The 22371-nt window shown below is 38.7% G+C and overlaps 1 protein-coding gene across 1 annotated transcript in view; it reads left to right on the forward strand.

Moving 5' to 3' along the window:
• sik2 (salt inducible kinase 2) overlaps positions 1 to 20462 on the forward strand; it is a 103064-nt gene extending 82602 nt beyond the window's left edge. The window contains exons 9-15 of the mRNA XM_002932916.5: positions 3161 to 3325; positions 10037 to 10280; positions 10775 to 11056; positions 11489 to 11646; positions 11851 to 11964; positions 13290 to 13381; positions 14325 to 20462. Of these exons, the coding sequence (XP_002932962.2) occupies positions 3161 to 3325; positions 10037 to 10280; positions 10775 to 11056; positions 11489 to 11646; positions 11851 to 11964; positions 13290 to 13381; positions 14325 to 14868 (1599 nt within the window). The 3' untranslated portion in view covers positions 14869 to 20462. The remainder of the gene's footprint in view (positions 1 to 3160; positions 3326 to 10036; positions 10281 to 10774; positions 11057 to 11488; positions 11647 to 11850; positions 11965 to 13289; positions 13382 to 14324) is intronic.
• Positions 20463 to 22371: the final 1909 nt, after the last annotated feature.

Here is a 22371-nt window from a genome sequence, read left to right on the forward strand (position 1 = left end):
ACAGTTGCACAGGTTTGCCTTAATATTGCCACCAGTTCTCATTGGAAGCAAACATTGGCCTTACTAATATATTATTATAGTACTGCAGGTGTCATTAATGGAAAGCTAAAATGTTGTTGCTGTTATGTCCTTGGTACAGGGGAATCCTGCATCTTGTTATAGCCACATTCACTAGGCAATGCAATTGCTCTGAGTGTTCAGCACCAGAGAACATTATACATCTATTCGCACAGAAAACAATGTACAACAGTATGAGTATAACCTAGCTGTAGATCTGTACATAAATTGAAACTCCCAGCATTCCACTGGCAAGGAGGGTACTAGGACTCAAAGTCTGGCCACAGCTTGAAGACCATTGGTAGCTCTGAAAATTTTGTAGTAATACATGCTCCTCACAAAAAAAGGATAGCCATTATCATTCTCCAATTCCTGTAAAAACTCCAGGGCACTCCCGATATTTTTTTTTTTTTTTAAATAAAAGTAAGTCTTTATTAAATAACTAATATAAAAGTTAATAAGCTAGCTTTATTTTCATTAATAATGTAGATTTTTATACTTACTCTCTGTATTCTTGTGTATCCTATGATAGGGGTTATGTAGACTTCACTTCCCCTTTAATGTGTCCCTGGTTTTTTTTTTTGGTTTTTTTTGCCAAATAATATTTTTATTAAACAACAAAGAAAAAAAGACAAGGTTACAGTATGCATTGCTATTTGTTGGAAGTTAGCACTTCTTGCGGTTTAGTCCATGGGCACTCCTCTTAGCGCTGGGGACTAAGGAGTTGTTATTGGGGATCCATTGCCATCGGTGGGGGATCTGCTGGGGGAAAAGGAACTGGGGTGCCAAAGCAGTCTTTCCAGTGCATATAGGTAAGCATTTTTCCTCCGCGGAGCCACATCTCGGGCACAAGGGTGAAATAACAACTTTCATAGCATACAATCTTTGTAAAGTATAATAGGCCCTGTGTATTAAATCCAGTTGTAGTAGGTTATGCCTGTATGAGAATAATACAAGCTTAGGGGTGGTAAGAATCCATTCTCATTGAGCATCTCGTTCTCCCAAGCCTCTCAAGCACGCAGTTCAGGGTCTATATATGTATTGGTTTGTGCAGTTGTTTGTACAGGGCCGAGATCTTGCCCTTATGGACTGGCGCTAACAGGGTATCAATTATTGGAGAGTTGGCCACCGTGATGATGGAGCGAGCAGATTGGGTGGTGAAAGCTATTGATACCTTATGGTATGTGAGCCACTGCATGCATGGAGTTGTCTGTCATCACATAGTTGTTGTAGGGGTATAACTTGGTTACCAGCCCAGACACTCCCAATCATGGTAAGATTTAGGGTGTGCCAGATTCTAGGAGGGTTGTGTGGCACCAGTTGGGGGAAGTCCAGGTTGTGTCATAGAGGGGTTTGGGAAGGGTATTGTACAAATTTCATAAGCTTGTGCCCAGCCTGGAATATTTTGCTTTGTAATAGCAGAGGGTGAGGCCTTTTTAGGTAGCTTTTTGGTCAGTAGCGAGGACCAGGGGTGTCCCTGCTTACCTATTGCTGTAGCCCACAGTTGATACAAGGGGGGGGGGGGATTTCTGGGTGAACCAATTTGTCCCTGTTTAAAAGAACATATTGATGGGTAATGGTAAAACATCTATGGATTGATTTAAGGATTTCTTTACCTTGGGCTAATTAGTTTCATTGTATTGAACTGTACTTTAATTGGAATAGATCTGGGGCTTACAAATACGCAGCTAAAGTGCCCACAGTGTCTGGGACTTACATAAACCTTGTTCTTACATCAGTAGCTGTTAAACTGCATAGGAATAATTCACACACTGATGTTGCATTCAAATTCCAATAGTTTCTTTAATGCCAGGAAGTTTACAATTTCAACACTATAATAATAAGTAATCTGTACTAATGAGCTAGAACAAGTATTAAATGGTGTGTAACAAGATATGCCATAATTGTGGCATTTCCATCACATTGCGATAAGCTTCATTGTATATTTATTTGCAGTACTGCACATTTTCTGTAGGATCAGAGCATGTCACTTGGGTACTTAACATTATTATGATATGGTTTTATGTTGGCCCATAAATGCTTGCAAAGTACAGTTTCATCATATTTATAAAGCTTATGGGTTTAAAAGGGAGCTGCCACATTTATACTGGTTAATCCAGACTGCAAGGGATGTTTTATAATCCATTCCACCAATAGGTTTTATTAATGCTTTTTTACAGCTTTCTATACAGTGCCATCTTTTGCAGCAATAACAGCTTTATACTATGGGCTAAGTATGTACCAACTTTGCACACTATTAACGAGTGAGTTTGCCAGGTTTCATCAGCAGGGGCTGGAACAAAAAATACAGGAAATATTGCAACAAACCTATTTCAGTCAGATAAAAATCTGAATCTAAGTTAAATGTTCATATTTCAAGGGGAAGATGACAAATTAATATTACTGACTCCAGAACAAAAAAAGTGAAGGACCTTTAAAGGCCAAGCCAAAGTCAGTTATAGCTATTATGAACAACAATTTTTTATGATTTTTGAATTATTAGCCTTCCTATTCTGCCTTTTTCTGCCTACAAGTAAAAATGCTATTTGGTTGTCATGGGGACTTATCTCTGCAACAACAAAAAAAATCAGACTGGGAGGCTTTCATTTCATTCATATTTTTGTATTGTGTATTCTATCCTTCCACACTGCTGCCTGGTTGCTGGGGTCATTGAGCCCTAGCAATCATACAGCTGTTAAAATATCAAGCCAGGCAATAGTTGAATGAAAAATGTAAATAATTCAAAAACCGCAAAAAAAAAAAATAAAGACCAAAATCTAATTGGAATTGAAAGCTGTTATTGCTATAAATGTGGCTTCTACAAAACATATATGTGTGGGGATGGAATACTTCATGCAAACAGCTTTTTTCAACAAAAAAGTATATCATATGAAACCAAATGTTAGTTTTGCTGATTTGAAAGAAAAATATCGAGAGAAAACATTTCAATTTTGTTAGTCAAAAAAAAAATCAGCCATGGGTCTGGATATTTTTGCAAGCCCAGTGCACTTACATTATATTATGGTTTACTCACTCAGTCCAATATTGTTTTTCTTGCAACAGGTTCCTGAAGTTAAATAACATGCTTTTGATTTAACCGTAGGCCAGCACTATCGTCCCTCCCGTGAATCTGCTACCCCAGAATATGAGGTTACTGAGGGCTCCGATTCTCCCAGAAGCCTCCCCTGCAGAAACATTCTCCTATCCTCAGATCAGCAGCCAGGCTGAGTCCACATTCCTAGAGGAGGAAAGTGTAAACACACCCCCAGTAAGAATTTTTACTTTTTTCCTTTACTTATAATTAACAAAAAAAAATACAGGTTTGGGACCTGTTATGCAGAATGCTTGGGACACTGGATTTTCCAAAAAAAGTGATCTTTCCATAATTTGGATCTCCATACCTTAAGTCATTGTTTAAACATTAATTAAACCCAATAAGATTGTTTTGCCTTCAATCAGGATTGATTATATCTTAGTTGTGATCAAGTACAAGGTACTGTTTTATTACTACAGAGAAAAAGAAAATAATTGAAAAAGTTTGAATTATGTGCTTATAATGGAGTCTATGGGAGATGGCCTTCCTGTAATTTCGTAACTTTCTGTATAACGGGTTTCCGGATAACTGATCCCACACATGTATATACCTATATATATTGGCACATAATAGAAAAATCTGTATTTAATCAAAATAAAAATGAAACAAGCTTTGACGTGTTTTGATCCGCTAGGGACCATCATCAGGATGTAGATATATACTCATTTATACATACTATAGAAGAATAAGCACATATAAATACAGCACAATTATAAATACAGGATTAGATGGGGTCTTGCTCTTTGTTACATTTTAGGCTAATGCCAGATGGGCTGATATATCCACAGGTCATGAATCACTGTTCCACTCTGCTGGCATTAACCTTTCCCTGTTCCTGCACCTGAAGCCATTGCATCAGCCTGGGGGCAGGCACATGGAGCGAATTTGGGCACCAAAACACTCCGTTATGCATTTTGGCACCAAGATCTGCCTATATCTAATATAAAGATTGAGATAACATTTTGCAGGATGGATGAAAGTTCATGGGAAGTATTTTGGGGCCAGAATGCATACTTGAGAGTTTCAGACGCCAAATCCACTCCATATGCATGCACCCGGGCCAATGCAATGGCTCTGCGTGAAGGGAAAGGCTTATGTCAGTGCAGGCGCTGATACTTGGCCTGCGTTTATCTGCAAGCCAAGAACCAGCCCAGTCTGGCATTAGCCTGAGGCAACACAGCAAGTATGTTTGACAGTGTTAGTCTTTCAGGATTGTTTTCTCTTGCCGATCTTCTCACAGTCTCCCAGCTGCACACAATATCACAGAATACTAAAATAGATCAGCACCTATAGCAACAGAGAAATCAGGAACTCTTATAGTGAATTGTATCAAATACACTTAAGTTCACACCCAGTGTTATAGAAAATGCCAAAGTGTCTATTCCTTTTTATATTCCAAACAGATTCAGTGTGTAGAATCAGATGGGTTCATGCTGTTACAGATAGTTATTCCGAACACCATTAATAAAAATCCAAATAGTATAATACTGTTTAATAATATATCGCATTTTGTCGATTGAGATCAGTCTTATAAAATACACCAGTTTGCATGGCTACTGTCCCATTCCAAAGGCGGATCCTGCCGGCGTGTATGTTCCACTTGTGGTGTTATTCTCACCTGACGCATTTCGCTGACCGATCAGCTTTCTCAGAGGAAACTGATTGATTAGCCTGAGGCAGTCAGTTATGTGCTAGCCTAATGTGCTGGACTAATAAGTGGCCAACCTGGTCCTATTGTGTATGGCTGCTTTCAATATAGAACCTTCTAGTTTGTGTGATCCTAAATTCTTTATTCTGATGCAAGGAAGAACTGATCTCAACCTCTGTCCTGACTTCCTGCAAAATGTTTTGGAATCTTTATTACAGTGACAGGACAACTCTTTTACAAATCTTGCTTTTAGCAACTGTTTCCTTTATAGAGTTTCCACATTTAGTCCTTGAAGCTGCACATTTCTTCATTATTGCCAAGAGGCGCCTTGCACTGGGAAACATTTTTACAATGCTTTGTATTACTTATAACTGCAAAATAGTCTCAAGACAATAAAATTCATGAACCCTTTTTAATTTCATTAAAAAAAAGGCCAATAAAAATCCCAATGATGCCAATCCATGATTAATAAAAAAAAAAAAACATACTACTCAGTCTAACTTGCTTAGACTTCCACATACTCTGAAGTAGTATTGTCAACATGACCCATGGCTTGTTCAAGGTCAACCAGGACATTCAGGCACAGTTCTTATCACTCACTTGAGTATTGTGGTCCCTTTAGAAAAGCACCTTTGTCAAGGGCACCCTTTGTGGCTCCAGTGAGGGGGAGGTAAGAATAGGTACATTAACATTTCAGTAAAGAACAATTACTTCAGAGTCGTGATAGTTCAGCTGCAGAAAATCTCAGCCGAGCTGCTGTGAGAGCTATAAAAACAATGTGTAATATCCTGTATTTTTAGCTTAACCACAGGGAACCTCTCTGAAATGCTGCAGCTTCTGCAAGCACAGGGAAAATCATACAAACTCCAGAAGAAAAGGAAGGAAAACAAACCTTTCATTTTAATGTTTGGCTAAACCATTACCAAGAGGGATTTAGAAGAGGCATGGTGTTCTACAGGTCAACACAGTTATAAATGCATGCAGCAGCTTTCCTGTTTTTTAACTTTTGCTTACAGTCTATGTACATAATCCAGATCACTTGATCCAGTGCAGCATCCACCTGGCTCTACATATCCAGACCCCCAATCTTCCCAAGCTTCTCACCTGCCCCAGACAATTCTCAAATCTTATCTCAGTGCCAGATCCCATCCAAACAGAACACTGCATCTCTCTTTTTCACTAGTGCATAAACAGTATGAAATCTTACATTATACATACGCTTATATCATAATAACAATCTCACCAGATAACGGATTAATTCACTGGATGTGAATCAACATAACTACTTCATTTGCTTCACATCCCATTGCACAGCTCTCTTTATTTACAAATAAAGAGCTGATGGTTTAATGAGCAAAATGTCTTTTTATACTAGTGCCAACTTCTTAACACCTATAGTGGTATTTCAGTTCAGTGGCACTGATACATTTTCATGGCACAGCTGACATTTGCCTAAATGTTTTCGCCATGTTTTCCCTTTCATTTATAAAAGAGCTGTGTTTTATGCACCTGCAAGCCAGATGTTTCACAAAGGGGCTTTGTTTTCTGAATTAATCAGTTAATCAAAACTTTTATGATTTGGCAGATTGGCTGCTGATGCCCTCTAAACTGGCATTCATTTTCATTCACTAAAAAATACTTATTTTTAAAGTTCTAAAAATAATAGCTCGCCAGCCTACTTGTCAATTAAAGGTTATAAACACAGGCAGTACGTCACAATCACAATTTAACCATCCATCAATTTACAGTACTTATTTAGTCCCCCAGTTCATATAATAATATTTAGCCTATAGATGTTGTGAGCAGTATAAAATAGTAAGCAAGGATAAGTGGCACTGCTCAGCTGATTGCTTGTGCAGTAGTTGCAGGAGAATTAGACAGGTGCAGTTCTTTTGAGGCCCACTAAACTATGCGGCTTTCCCCTGGTTACCCCCATATACAGTGGCTTGCAAAAGTATTCGGCCCCCTTGAACTTTTCCACATTTTGTCACATTACAGCCACAAACATGAATCAATTTTATTGGAATTCCACGTGAAAGACCAATACAAAGTGGTGTACAACATTGCCTGATGAGTGCTAATGACTAAATAGAGTGCACCTGTGTATAATCTAATGTCAGTACAAATACAGCTGCTCTGTGACTGCCTCAGATGTTGTCTAAGAGAATATTGGGAGCAACAGCACCATGAAGTCCAAAGAACACACCAGACAGGTCAGGGATAAAGTTGTTGAGAAATTTAAAGCAGGCTTAGGCTACAAAAAGATTTCCAAAGCCTTGAACTTCCTACGGAGCACTGTTCAAGCAATCATTCAGAAATGGAAGGAGTTTGGCACAACTGTAAACCTACCAAGACAAGGCCGTCCACCTAAACTCACAGGCCGAACAAGGAGAGCGCTGATCAAAAATGCAGCCAAGAGGCCCATGGTGACTCTGGACGAGCTGCAGAGATCTACAGCTCAGGTGGGGGAATCTGTCCATAGGACAACTATTAATCGTGCACTGCACAAAGTTGGCCTTTATGGAAGAGTGGCAAGAAGAAAGCCATTGTTAACAGAAACCCATAAGACGTCCCGTTTGCAGTTTGCCACAAGCCATGTGGGGGACACAGCAAACATGTGGAAGAAGGTGCTCTGGTCAAAATTCAAAACGCTATGTGTGGCGGAAAACTAACACTGCACATCACTCTGAACACACCATCCCCACTGTCAAATATGGTGGTGGCAGCATCATGCTCTGGGGGGGCTTCTCTTCAGCAGGGACAGGGAAGCTGGTCAGAGTTGATGGGAAGATGGATGGAGCCAAATACAGGGCAATCTTGGGAGAAAACCTCTTGGAGTCTGCAAAAGACTTGAGACTGGGGCGGAGGTTCACCTTCCAGCAGGACAACAACCCTAAACATAAAGCCAGGGCAACAATGGAATGGTTTAAAACAAAACATATCCATGTGTTAGAATGGCCCAGTCAAAGTCCAGATCTAAATCCAATGGAGAATCTGTGGCAAGATCTGAAAACTGCTGTTCACAAACGCTGTCCATCTAATCTGACTGAGCTGGAGCTGTTTTGCAAAGAAGAATGGGCAAGGATTTCAGTCTCTAGATGTGCAAAGCTGGTAGAGACATACCCTAAAAGACTGGCAGCTGTAATTGCAGCAAAAGGTGGTTCTACAAAGTATTGACTCAGGGGGCTGAATAATTACGCACACCCCACTTTGCAGTTATTTATTTGTAAAAAAATGTTTGGAATCATGTATGATTTTCGTTCCACTTCTCACGTGTACCCCACTTTGCATTGGTCTTTCACGTGGAATTCCAATAAAATTGATTCATGTTTGTGGCTGTAATGTGACAAAATGTGGAAAAGTTCAAGGGGGCCGAATACTTTTGCAAGCCACTGTATGTACCTTCTAAACTGCTTACATCTCAATGGATTTTACTCCTAAACTATCTTACAGACAGAACAAGGACATTTTCCAGAGAGAAGTGCAACACAGATAAGTTATAAGGACTATATAGGATGATTTTTAGAGTCCTACTACTCCGCACTCAGAAGCAGACAGGACTAATCACGATGACACAGATTACTAAAGGGACTAATGACGTGCATAGCTTGCACCGCTGCAAGTCACACCGCATTCTGTTTTCTTATGGGACCCTTTCAAGCTAATTATCTCATTCCTGTGCACATAGCTTGCACATTCCTCCTTTGAGAACTGGGACAGTGTTGCCCCACAATGTGGTTGCATGAGAGCGCGATGTGCACTGGCATTATCAGGGCCGGAAAATAATTATTATGCAATGGGGGCCTCCTATGGGTTTGAAGTTCATAGGATCAGCTGTTCACAGATGCAGTTTTGCTCTGGAATGATTTCTTAGTCACATCCTGGGGAGAAATGATTAAATTCCCAAGACTCTGGCACCATTTCCTGCACAGTTTTCAGTTAACCCCTTTCACTGCCACAGGCAGCAAACCTGTCCAAACATACTCTGTCGTCTTTGCTTGTTCATGTACAAAAATCTTTTGATTTTTAGCTGTTGTGTTGCTAGTGAAGAAAGTTGACCTTGACCATCACATGTTATATGATGTCATCAGACGCCTGTAAATGGAACTAATTAATCCTTTCAAGTACCCCTTGGTGTACGTGACCCTTTTCTCCTGCAGCTACTGGCTTGCCATATTATCTCTTCCCAATCACGCGTGTCAGCACAGAGACGTAAATTAGCTTCGAAATGTTTGGATTTGAAGGTCAGCCTAACAGTATTAGAATACTGTATTAGCATTTCCAGGATCATTCTAATAAAAAGTAATGAGCCTTTCCAGGGATACACAATAGCTTTTCCGCTTCTTCTGTGCACATGAAACATATCCTAACACCTGTTGTTTTACATTCTTATTACTTTGACAGTTGGCATGTACAGCTACCTCAAAACCACCATATACAGAAGGGCTTTAAAAAAAACTTTCTAACTTTTTTTTTTTTCTTTTTTTAAACTATTTTAGATTGTTTTGTACATGTAACAACAATTCTGGCTTCTTTTATCAGTCTGTACTTGTATATACTCTGTTTGTATGGTTTATGTATAACCTTCTCCTATAGAACAGCACTGCAGAACATATATATATATATATATATATATATATATAGACAGAGCGCCGCACACACGGGAACTTTGCAAAAAGTGAAAAAATTTAAATTTTCACTTTTTGCAAAGTTCCCGTGTGTGCGGCTCTCTGTCCTTGTATCTTCTCAATTTTGCCAGCACCCAGGGCATTTGTACCCTAATAGGGTGTGCTCCGCTCTTTTTTGTGTGTGTGTGTATATATATATATATATATATATATATATATATATAATGTAATATCATATTATTCACAATATACTCTGCTCTATATATGAAATCTCAGTAGCAGGTTCAGTGTCTTGTTGGGTAAACTTTTTGCCAGAGTGCCACCCAAAGGCAGGGTGTTTGCCATGTCCCCTTAGTCACATTAATGTATTAAATGACCAAGAATCACTGTTCATTTCTGTGAAGTCACAAAGTGGATGCATTGTAGTATTCATGCGATCACTTGGATATAATTTAAATTGGAAAGGATATTCTTCATTTGTGGTTTTATTTTTTTGTATCGAAAATAGACACATCAAAAATGCAGATGCATATGGAGAAAATACACTGGTAGTATTGGACAGAATGGCACCATATATAAGGTCCTATGTATATATGTTCTATCCTCCAGGTTAATGGCTGCCTTTTGGACCCATTGCCTCCGGTTACAATAAGGAAAGGATGCCAATCATTGCCCTGCAACATGATGGAGACATCTATCGATGAAGGCATTGAGACAGAGGATGACACTGAGGAGGACCCAGCTCAAGCATTTGCAGCTTGTCAGGGCAGGCGTAGTGGACAGAGGCGACATACTCTTTCTGAAGTGACCAATCAAATGGTTATGCTACCAAGTGGTGGACCAGACATGGAAGGTACTAGGCAAATCTGTATTACATGTTCTATACTAGAATCGAAGATTGCATAAAAACAACAGTCTGGGTTCATCACAAAACTGTGCTCAGGGATATAGAGGGTCCTTGAATTACTGCAAAGTAATGTAATACAAAATAATTGCCCAGTCCTGCTTATTTTTAAGAACCCACCTACCATAGCCCTTGATTTAAGTTCCCTAGTGCCCTTTATTTGAATTTCTTTACTTTTTATGGCTTCCTTCACATGTCAACCAAAGCTCTTAAAGGGGTAGTTACCAGGTAATTACCAGGTTCAGAACATCTTATTAGTTTAAAAGCGAAGAATAAATGAAATTTATGTAACAAAGTTCATAATTTAGGTCTATGAATACATTGTTTTTATATATACAGCTCTGTTTATAAACTGCTTTAATTGGTCACAGAAATGGTATTGAATATATGACCAGGAGAAAAGTCTACTGTGAAATTCACCTCTCATTTTATCTTTGCTGCAGGCAAACTGTTCACCATTGGTAACAACCCATCTCTGGGAAGTGTTGATTCTGAATATGACATGGGATCTATTCAGAGTGATCTCAGTTTCCAAGATGATGGGACCATGAATGAAGTTGTTATGGCAAATCAGTCAGTCACCAGGCTAACACCACCATTCATAGGACTGCGACCAACAAATTTAGCTATGCCCACACTTCCCTCCCAAAAACGGGAGGCTCATAACAGATCTCCAGTCAGTTTCCGAGAAGGCAGACGGGCATCAGATACCTCTTTAACACAAGGTAATTTTATCTGTTTTGGGATTTTGCCTCATTTATAATAAGCCATTTCTAAATGTTTATGTGTGGATAAATATATACAGTGAAAGATCCAAAATGGAATCTTCATTTAGGGTCCTGCATTGCTTACATGCTGTCTTCCTGCAGGGCTGGCCAGTTGGAAAAAGGCCCTTTCTTTCTCTCTTGCTAATATTCCAGTTTATATTCCGTCTGTGTGAACATTTCAGAATTTATATATTATATTAAACTATAATGGTGGCAGTGCTTTGTAGCTGTGAGAAAGTGCTTCAGTGGTAGCCATTAAGAAAGACCATATAATTTCATTGCATATTGCAGGCATTCTCACATTTCAGAGAATATGCACTTTGTGAAATTTGGTAATTTCATGAAGAAAACACTAATGTACTGAAGCCAAATGTATCATCAACTGTGTAGGTATTGTGGCCTTTCGTCAGCATCTGCAGAACCTGGCCAGGACAAAGGGCATTCTAGAGCTCAACAAGATTCAGATGTTTTATGAACAGATGGGACCTGATGAGGAGCAAAATGTCACTAGCGTTCCAAACCAACTCCAGGACCACAACCATCACCCGGTATGTAAATCCTTCCCTATTCTGATGGGTCTACAAATACTAGACCTTGTTGTGCTCATTAACAAAGATACAACTATATCAAACCAATCACTGCTGAAATTGTCAGCATTTTTTTTACTTTTCTGCCAGTGGCAGAATCTAGTCTCCTCACGATGGATCTTCAGAAGGTCAGGCCAGTTTGTAACTTTCATTTACTCTTTGCAGCTGGATATGTCTGCGCAACTTTCAAATGTATCCACGTTCCCCAATGGCATACACCCACATTTACTCTCTAGACGCCAGAGTTTGGAGACACAGTATTTACAGCACAGGTTACAGGTATGTTATTTAGTAAGTAATTTTGCAGGGGTTGCTCAGTTTTGATAATGTGCATAAAATATCCACTGCATACATAATTAGTGCTATATAAATCAAAATATTTATACGTACGTTTATTAAACCTTATTTGGAGGAAGGACAGGTGTCCACAAAATATGTAAAATTTATCACAGTATTTCAGAAAGGAAGAACCCATTGGCCCACTGAGGCACAGGCCACCACTGTCTCAGTACCAACAAACCTCAAATGGATTGCTGCCTACTCAGGACTTTTGAACTTTTTATTAGAAAAAGAGTTTCTTGTGCACTGAATGCTGCCTAGATACAGCATGCTCTGGCCATTTTCACTCTATAGAAAATCTGGTTTGTTAATGGTTTGCTTATTGTAAAACAAATCCGGACATTACGCTGAGAGATAACCTTACCAATAAACAATTTTCAGTGAACTAATTCAGAATGGCTAATGGATTACAGTGTAATTCTAAGCAACTAAGCAATATACATTGATTTAAAAAAGTGCAGTGGTTTATTTGTAAATGTAATTTCTATTGAAAGCATTATTTATCCCTTTCTATTCTCTGCTGGTTCTGACTTTTGAAACAGTATAGCAGAATCCATCTGATCAACAGTCCTGTAAAGAAGCATGCAAGGCTTTGGTTAAAGTTGAGTCTTGGCTGGAGGAGAGCTGGCTTCTAGCTCAGTTCTTGCAGCCAAAATGTTCTTTACACCAGAAGAGCAAAGGCAATAGTAAACCAAAACATAATATTTTTGGATAGGATCTCTTTACGTTCTACTTTTCCCAGATTTTAAATCACTATTTTTTTTATTTAAGGACTACTAATATGCATAATTTGCTGCTATGCAAAAGGAGAGATTCCTATTACTTTAAAATGATATTTATTCCATTATTTAACTACGGGATAATAATGGGGTAAATGGAAAGGCTCTGTGACCTGCCTGCAGTCACATACATAGCCAGTAATGAGTGACGGGAATCCCAGACTTCCCTATTCCCCACTGGCCATACAGTACACCAGGATGCCTGCCAGGGAGTGAACACCCATAAATAAAGTGAACAGTTGAGATGATTTGTTTCCTGATAAGAATACTGAAAAACTGTTTCCTTTTCTTTGTTGCTTTGCTTTTTGTTATGGTTTTTACCCTAAACACTGTGCTTTGTCCGCATATAATAACTTTCTTGTGTGCTTAATATTATAAATTGTTATATGCATCTGTGTGTGTTTAATCTGCATAAATTCATACACAAGTGCAGTATTATATAGGGATTGATTTGCATTTCTGACGTCCGTCTTGGTTCTGTTACAGAAAGCAAATTTGCTGGCCAAAGCCCAGAACAGCTGCCAGTTGTATTGTAAAGAAACACCAAGGAGCCTGGAACAGCAGTTACAAGAACACAGGTAAGACTGTGGAGTAGAATAACAATATCTGTTTCATTATAATGTTGCTAGATCTGGGATGGAGCATGCTCTGACACCTAAATGCCTGGCCTAAAAATGGAGAGTTGATAAATATACCGGAGGGTTTGCTTTATATTTACACTGCTAAGGCTAGTTCTGCCACAGGGAAATGTCAAAGCAGGACTAAAATTGTAGCTAATTGCAGCATCCCCTTAATCACTAATTCTCCTGTAACCCACTTGCCCCCCCCCCCCTCAGGTGTTTGCATTGACTTCTGGCTTGTGGGCATGCTCCGTTGTTCTAAGCTCAGATTACTAAACACGCCCTCCAGTCTAGCAGCCAGTGCGCTAACTGTCTGCTTTAATTTCTTTTTCCTAACCTTCTCTCCTGAGCTCAGCTCAAACAAAGCAGAGCTTTCATCAGACAGTTCTGCCTGTGTGAGCCTGTATTCTTGATGAAATGTATGCTGAATAAGGGTCTGTGTGCGTGTATTGTTTTTTTTTTTTTTTTTTTTTTTATATGCATTTTGGGTGGGGGAGACCTTCCCAACAGATATACATTGTAGGCAAATGTAGGCTTTACATGTCCTTTAAGCTGCCCATACGCCTAAAGAGTCTCCAAACATTGATCTTAACTGATTTGGCACCCATGTGCTGGGCCAAATTGGACTGGCCTTTTAGCCCACAGGCTCGGTTCGTACTGCATACTATGGATACCACTTGGGAGCGGATCTCATCAACATACCAATGCTTTCCTCACTCAATGAGAGTCAGCAACTTTTATTGGCCCTTGTATGGCCACATTTTTACTCTTAGGTATAATCTTGCTATGTGAGGGACAGAATCTGTCCCTGCTTGATATGCTATTTCTGTTATAACTTTCATGATTGACCAATTCTGTCATTTATTGTGAGATTAATTTACTTTTTTTGTTCATCCAACAGACTGCATCAGAAGCGTCTTTTCCTTCAGAAGCAACCACAACTGCAGGCTTATTTCAAACAGATGCAGATAGCTGAAACCTCTTATCCCATGCAGACACAGCAGCTGCCCTTGTCTCATCAGGAAACCGTGCAGCCCGCGCAATTTGGCTTGTCACAGCCACTTAGCCCTGTTATGGAGCCTGCTTCTGATGAAATGCAATATGACCCCTTCTTAAGCCAGTATCACAAGTTACATTCCCAGCAGATGCAGAACCTGGTGCAACCTAGCCAGCCACAGATACCTGTGCAGCAACCACCTTTGCAGTATGCTTATCAGACCTGTGAAATATCAGGAGTGCCATCCCATGAGCCTGAATACACAAACCAGTGTCAGTATTCTATGAACTCAACGCAACAAGGTGTTATGACTTTGCCTGAAAACCAGAGTCATCTAGCAGGGCATGACCCACAGTCATCATATGAAACATTGGCTCTCAGTGAGCCATGTGACTGTGAGATGATGGAGACTGTTGACTCGCACAGCGGATATGTCTTGGTCAATTAGACATTGCATGGACTACTGTGTCTGTGATTATGCTTCAGGGCAAGGCTGAAGAAATGAAGGAAGAAAGTGTGAATTTTTAAAAGCTTTTTATTCTTGTTGTCCCAAATAAGAAAAAAAAATTCATTGCTTATTCTCCTACCCTTGGCCTCATTCCAGCACTAAAGGCTGGTTTGCTGAGATTCCAGATTTAATGTCCTGTGTCCTAGAAACCTGAGGTCCTGTAGAGGAGAAATTACAGGAATATATCATACCGACCTCCTACAGCACAATAAGACACTGGACTTTATAGATGACTCCAGATCCAAAGTTGTGGAGTTCATATTTTATTGAGCAATATTCATTTATGGGAGGGGGCTGTTCTTTGTAATGTAATCATTATTTTAAGAAAAAAAACAAAAAACATTTCACCAACATTGCAGAGAATCTGACTGTATTTTAAGTTACTGACTTTGGCAACAAGCACCTTGCAGTACAACAAGGAGAAGCTGGGAAGCCAAACCAGCAGCCTGATTTCTACACTAATATTGTTTGGAGAGACAGACTGGTATAAGCCTCGGGAATAGTTGGGGCTTGAATGTGAATGTGCAGAATAACATTTACAGTACTGTTTTTGAAATTAGCTTAAGCTCTTGGAAAAACCTATGATAATAACAGGAGTGTTTGGACTTGAGAACCAAGGCAAGACATACAATGTTCCTCATTGTAGTGCCTCAAACGCGCTTTTTGGAGACACACAGCAGCCTTTGGAGACAAGAGACCATTGTTACAAGGCGTGTCACTTTTTAAGAATACAATGAAGAAATAATAATTCAGACTATGTTTTGAAGTCACTGTAATACTGTATGTTGCTGTTTGTTGAAGAAGCTTTGTACATTTGGTTAACTATCTAGATTTTAGAATCAGGAAATCACAAAATGAGCTACAAAAATAATGTGTGAAGTGTGGTAGTTATGTGCCTTTTTCGGGTTCTTTTTCATACTAGATTCTACTTCTTTTTTTTTTTTTTTTTTGTTTTTTTTTTTCAGATGGAAAAAAAAATACCATACCCCATTTATATCAATGCTACATCCAAAGTCAGTTCAGAGTCTGTGTGTATGTATGTTTGTTCCACTGTGTGGAATGCTAAATTGTTTAATGAATTCTATGTCTTGATTGCTCATGTGTAGAGAAAATGTTTCAAAAAGTATTATAGCAATATTTAATTCTATTTAATGTCATGAACTGTTGATATATTAACCATGGAAATGGATGTTCACACAAAGCTAAAGTGAGGGAATAGTGCATAAATGCAAATCATGTGTATAGCGTTCTAATCAGAAGAGGTTACCTTAGCTGAGTTTGTAACTTAGATACAGCAGTGTGTCCTCATTCACAATATACGTTGCACTTTCTGTAAATTCAAGATTTAAAATAGCCATATTGTAATAGAACATCCCATTAGATAAGATGCATTATAGCAGAAGAGAAGCTAGTAGTGTTAATTTAATTTTTTTGTTGCATTATAATAGAAGGACTAAGCAGGCATCTCTTAATTCTGACCCAGGACGTCCCAGTACACTACATCATTGATCTGCTCTGGCATTACTGCCTGACATTCACATCCTACATGTCAGCCCTATTTTGGCAAAGTTAAAGGGCCACAATCTATAACATAATGTTTCGTTTTCCTTATAGATTTTTCCAACAGAAATATGAAGAGCTGAATGTATATTTATTTTCTAGTTGTCCCATTTCTATAAAGGCTTTACTGGTTTAGGTTGCAGCCAGTGTCTCACTGTCAGGCTCGCCATAAGGTTCCTCATCATATTCCTAAGGCCTTCTTTTGTATACAAACCCTTACAAAACCGTAGGAGGGGTCATGGCCTAACATGGCATGAAGTTATAGAAAGCAGGGGACATAACTGGCACTCTTTAAAGCAGTAGTAGTACTAAGTAATGTTTTTATATACTGTACAGAGAGATGCCAGAAGAGTATTCCCCTGTATTAAGCACAATCATCCTGAATATTGTTGGGGTCTAGTGGTCTTTTTAGTTTTCAGTTATAAAAATTACCAACCATCTTACTTTATTTAACAGAGACTATTGTTTGTTTATGGTACTCTATAAACTCTCATTCTACTCAACTAGAATCTTGCCTCTCCGTCTCAGTGTTCCTCCTCACTGGTCTCTATTTATAAATTGCTTCCATGACATGTGGTCTGTCAGTTGCTTTCATGGCTCCAATAATATTTCTGATTAAGACAATATGCATAGCCCTAGACCTGTGCTTTGACAAGAAATGGGAAGCAATTCTGCTACAGTTATGTAGGAAATAAATGAGTTTTGTTAAAGTGAGTGCCCATTACATACATTGTATAATTTATCATTACTTGACTGTCCCTACACTGAGAATTCCCACCCACAAGCAATACAAATGAATCATTTGGTTTTACATTACAAACCTCATTTTGCAGTATATTCTTAACCAGGCAATGTTGTTGTAGGGCTATAATAATGATTATCATTGCTCTAAAATGACAGATACGCCAGCATTTTATTGTTCTTATTTTAACACTTAAAATATTGTCAATAAAAGCTGCCCTTTTCATTCCATTCCCATTATGACTCTCGTCTTGCGTTAAGCTGGCCATACACATAAATATCCAAACAAGTGGATATTTGCCTAATTTGGTCAACTGTGTGCAGCTTGGGGATCATAACAGAGCAGTATACATGCCGTTGGGAAAGGACTGCATTAAAGCACAGATGCAACAGATCCAACAGGATTTTCAAACTTGCCCGATAGAGATGTATCTGCAGTTATTTTTGAAATATATTGTAGATTTCCAGCATCTGTCGAGAAGGACTATATGTGGGCAGAGAAGCTGACTGCTCAGTCTAAAGGGGCCAAATTGGCAGCTTCAATCTGAGTGCTGTTAAGTTTGCTCTGTAATACTGTTTAGAATCATCCTGTAACCGCAGTTTTGCAGGTCCATTTTAGAAGTTTTAGTAGAGTTTTGGTAAGGTGGGGGAAGGTGCTCTTATTTTTGTTTTCTATGCTGCTAAAATAATTTAGGGGCAATTTTCTTTAATTGCCCACCCCCCTGTGACAGACATATAGGAAGTCTGACCTCTTCTAATATAGACTTTGCAGCATGTTGTACATGGAACCTGTGATTGTTTTAATCTGGGTAACTTAAAATGATGGTCATGAATAATGATAGCATCCCTTTGAAAGTCATATGTCCTGTACTTTTATAAAATAGTTTGCTTTAGAAATTTAGAGTTCCAGAAATATAGTCTTTCATCCACATCATACAGAATTGTCTGTTCAATAGCAGCATTTCTTTTGTAAAGGCAGTGGGAATTCTGTATTAATATAGCAGAGAACAAATTCAGATTATTAAGCACTAACATACATAGGGATACCAAATCCGTATTCTTTTTTTGTTTGTCTGATTTTTTTCATTAAAATATACTCTAAACAGCAAATGCTAATCATAACACAACAGGTTATTTTAAAAATCTTTTGAAAAGATACATTGAATTGCAGTGGTATACATTTCCTGGTGCTCTTTTACCAAGTTGTGCAGCACTAAAATCAAAAGCACCCTATATCTGGACTCATTATCTCAGGTCACGAAAATAGGGTTGATAAAAATGATGCATGGTTATTTGGTTTCATTGGTGCTGCATTCCTAAAAAAAAGTATTGTGCATTGGCACGCTGTAGCACAAATTGATGTAGGACCAAAGGTACCATTAGAAGTGACACTGGCTTTCATGCAGTGCTAAATTGGATTTAAGGGGATACATACTTTTGCTTTTTTTGATGAAATCACAAAGAGGTGAATGTATTTATTTTTAATGTTTGCTTCCTATATTTATATGTTATTAACTAACATGAGATAACGTGGCTATGATGTCACTGTTTTCACAGCTCTCCTGCTGTGTTATAATCCCCTTAGGGTGAAGACACACGGAGCTACTAGTAGCAGCTACTTGTCATGGCTACTAAAATAGACAATGCTGAATTTTTACTGATAATTGTATCTATGTGTGTTTAGCAGAGGCAATTCTCCGTATTGTCTAAGGCAGGGTATTTCCTGGCGTTTAGTAGCCATGACAAGTAGCTGCTACTAAGTAGCTCTGTTTGACCTCAACCTTATAAGGCACTAACAAGGGATGCTGCCTCACAGACCAGGGCCATACATATGAAGTAGGCAGCCAGAAACATTCATAAATTATTTGCCACAATTATGACTAGCAGAAATAACTTGCCAAGTGAAATTTAGGAGGAAACTTTAAAGGTATAATGACTCTTTAAACCGGGAAATCACCCTTTGTTTTTTGAGGGAAATTGATGTTTTATTTGGCCAAGAAAATGCAGGAGTGTGTACTACCACCTGGCAGGCAGCAGGATTAAAGAACTGACTTACTCCTAGTTTTCTGCATTACTACTTATTTAATGCTCTTTATAGCCCTACATAAGGTCTCATTAATAGCAGAACTTTAGCCCACTGACCGATATTGGTGTACTTCCAGTTAGCATTGGACATGATCAAGGCTGTTTTAAGTAGCGTGCTATTCCAAAATGCAGTTTTAGCTACAATTTTTACTACACAACACATAAGGAACAAAAAAAATAATTTATTAAATATCTGCTTGTTTCTTTTATTTTTTTTTTACTGATTTACAATATATGCTATTCAAATGCATATATATCAATCCAGTTGCTTCTTTATGCAGATATATATATATATATATATATATATATATATATATATATATATATAATCTCTCTCTTCTTTTAATATGTATTGTATATTTAGGAGTGGGAGGTGCAATACTGCTTACTTTAGCAGAGATATTATCTATAGGCTGCAACAAAACAGCAGCCCCTGTGGCCAGAAATCGACTGATGGAAGCGTGAATACCTGTGATAATGCAAGCAATGTGCAAAACCCGCTCACATATAGATGTATATATTAAAAGGACTACTCTGTACACACAAAGAAAAAAAATAATGTATGTAAAAAATTTCTTTTTACCCCCCCCCCCCACCACCTTTTAATCTACATTAAAGTGCCCCCAGATAAGCCATGTGTGGAACAGACCATCATGCCCAGCATGTATATCAGACATGTGAGATTGTTGAACCAGAGTTCACAGGGTGGGAAGGCAACTTGAATTTTCTTTAAAAAAAAAAATATACATTCTTTTTTTTTGAGGTTTTTTTTTTTGAGTTTTTTTTACATAAAATAAGTCTAGCAATAAAGCTAACCATTCTTATGGGGGATTTTTGTCCCTTCAAAGAAATCATCCTACAGGTTCACAGTATAGGAAAGCCTATTTATGCTAATGATGTTTAATGCAATAAATGATATGTAACTACCTGCAGCTGAGATGGAGCTCATAAGAGTATTTAGAATAATACTTGGAAAGGTTCTGTTTATTTTATGTATAGGTTGTACTGGATTTTATTATAAAACATCCTTATTAGTCTGCTGATTGTTTTGCGCTCCACGCACAAGGGACATTGTCAATTACAGTTTGTCTACGTAATTGAAGAAGAAGTGGATAATGTGGTTTGCATTTAATAAAGGTGTTTCAGTACGTCTTGTGTTTTATTCTATGTACATTGCATGCCAGATTGGCTAAAGCACCCTTGTGGTTGTTTTTGTAACTTGGAACCAGTCAGAAGGCGGTGATGCAAAATATGCCCTGCATGGGAGGAGGCCACAGCCAAGGGGCAGGGTTTGGTTTGTATTTGGAACAAAGCTATGGAATAATAGGGCATGTTTATGTAGTATCAAGGCAGGGTTAAAAGAGGACAGAAACCTTGCATGACCATTTTCCTCCAGCTAAATGTGAATGGACTACACATCCCCACATGCAAAAATATATATAACAAGCATGTTTGTCACTAAAGTCCAGTAAGCGTACAGATGGATTCTTAAAGCAACACTGCACATAAAACTTTTTCTAGGTTGAACAGCAAATGCAAGAGAATTTTTCAATGAGGATACTGCCTGCTCTGTTTACTTTGCACCAGTGATCCCTAACCAGTAGGGGATATTTAGGTCACCTTTAAATGTAACCATATACAGCCTATGCTCTCTACTGAAGGTGTCGCTATACACACATCTGGCCACCTCCCTATTGTTCCATTTGTCTGGGTCAACAGCTTGAACTACTGAAACTGCAAGAAGTGAAGTGGATATGCAACTGTTCCTGATCTGTAAATACACCATTTACCTGCCAACATAGCTGATCTGTCAAAATGGCTCCCAAGCTGGCATACTTAACAAAGATGGCCTATATCAGCCAAGCTGTGAAATCAAATCTAGGCATTTAGGTAGAGCTGAAGGGAAGCCAACTAGTGCTCACCAAATCTTTCCGGCTTACAACTTCTAAATATCTGTTATGCTGCGAGATGTAGAACAGAAAGAAATATGTGTTAATAATAACAATTGTCAAATAAGGAGACATTTCCCCAGTTGCGCAGGCAAGGCCCGATGTCATGACACATAAGCTGTAGTGGGACTTATGTGACTGGTGTATGTTGAATATACTGTACATCTTTGGCTACAAACATCATTTGATAGTAATCGTTTAATTAAATGTAATGTCAAAGTCATTGAAATTACCAGCAAATATATTTGAGGCTGTTTGCTGCGATTAGCAGTTGGTCCTCAGTTTCCGAATTGTGAGCATGTTGTGACAAGCTAGAGGCTGGGGCAGGATCCATGCACCCACATAGACTTCACAAGGGCATAAAGTGAATGAAGTACGCTCCATTAGCCAATCACACCTCAGTAATGTGCCTAAATACCTGCACAGTTAATGGGCAATAAATGTTCAATTAGGATTCTAAGCATGTTCCTGTCAAATTTTATCACGTTTATTAACCTTTGCCTGACATTCTATAAAGTTTCAGTAATTTCTCAAAAGAATCCTTTAAAGGAGTAGGAAAGTCATTTTGGTATTTTACTGTTTCACTTATTTTTCAAAACATCACCCACATACCGCACTGGCTTATTCACTAGAAAGTGGGCAGCAGGTTAATGCACTGGAGATCTATTACTTCTTAAAGGACATGTCAACCCCCCCAACCAAAAATTTTAGCAGAGAAAAGCCTCACAGCACTGTAAATACCTGCCACTCCTGTCCCTCAGAAGCAAATACTGAAGCTGCAGCGATCCCTTGGAGTTTCTCTCACTGCAGAGCTGGATAACTCCCTCTCCCCCCTCCCTTGAGAATCTCCTTGTCTGCCTGGCGTGGTGCACATGCCCAGTTCCAAGCCATTTTAATGAGCATGCTCACTTGAGATGGATCTCTTCTCTACACAGCAGACAATTGAACTCTTTAACCACGCCCACAGTCAATCCTACAATGAGCCGATCGCATAGGCAGTTGCTATACTAACTCTGCCTTTGTAAACAAGAGCTCTCTGCTCCCTCTCTTGGAACAAGTTCTTCTGACTGCAGGCAGGAAAGTTTAACCTTTTCACCGCTGAATCTGA

Source organism: Xenopus tropicalis, chromosome 7, assembly GCF_000004195.4.
Source record: "Xenopus tropicalis strain Nigerian chromosome 7, UCB_Xtro_10.0, whole genome shotgun sequence".
NCBI classification, from domain to species: Eukaryota; Metazoa; Chordata; class Amphibia; order Anura; family Pipidae; genus Xenopus; species Xenopus tropicalis.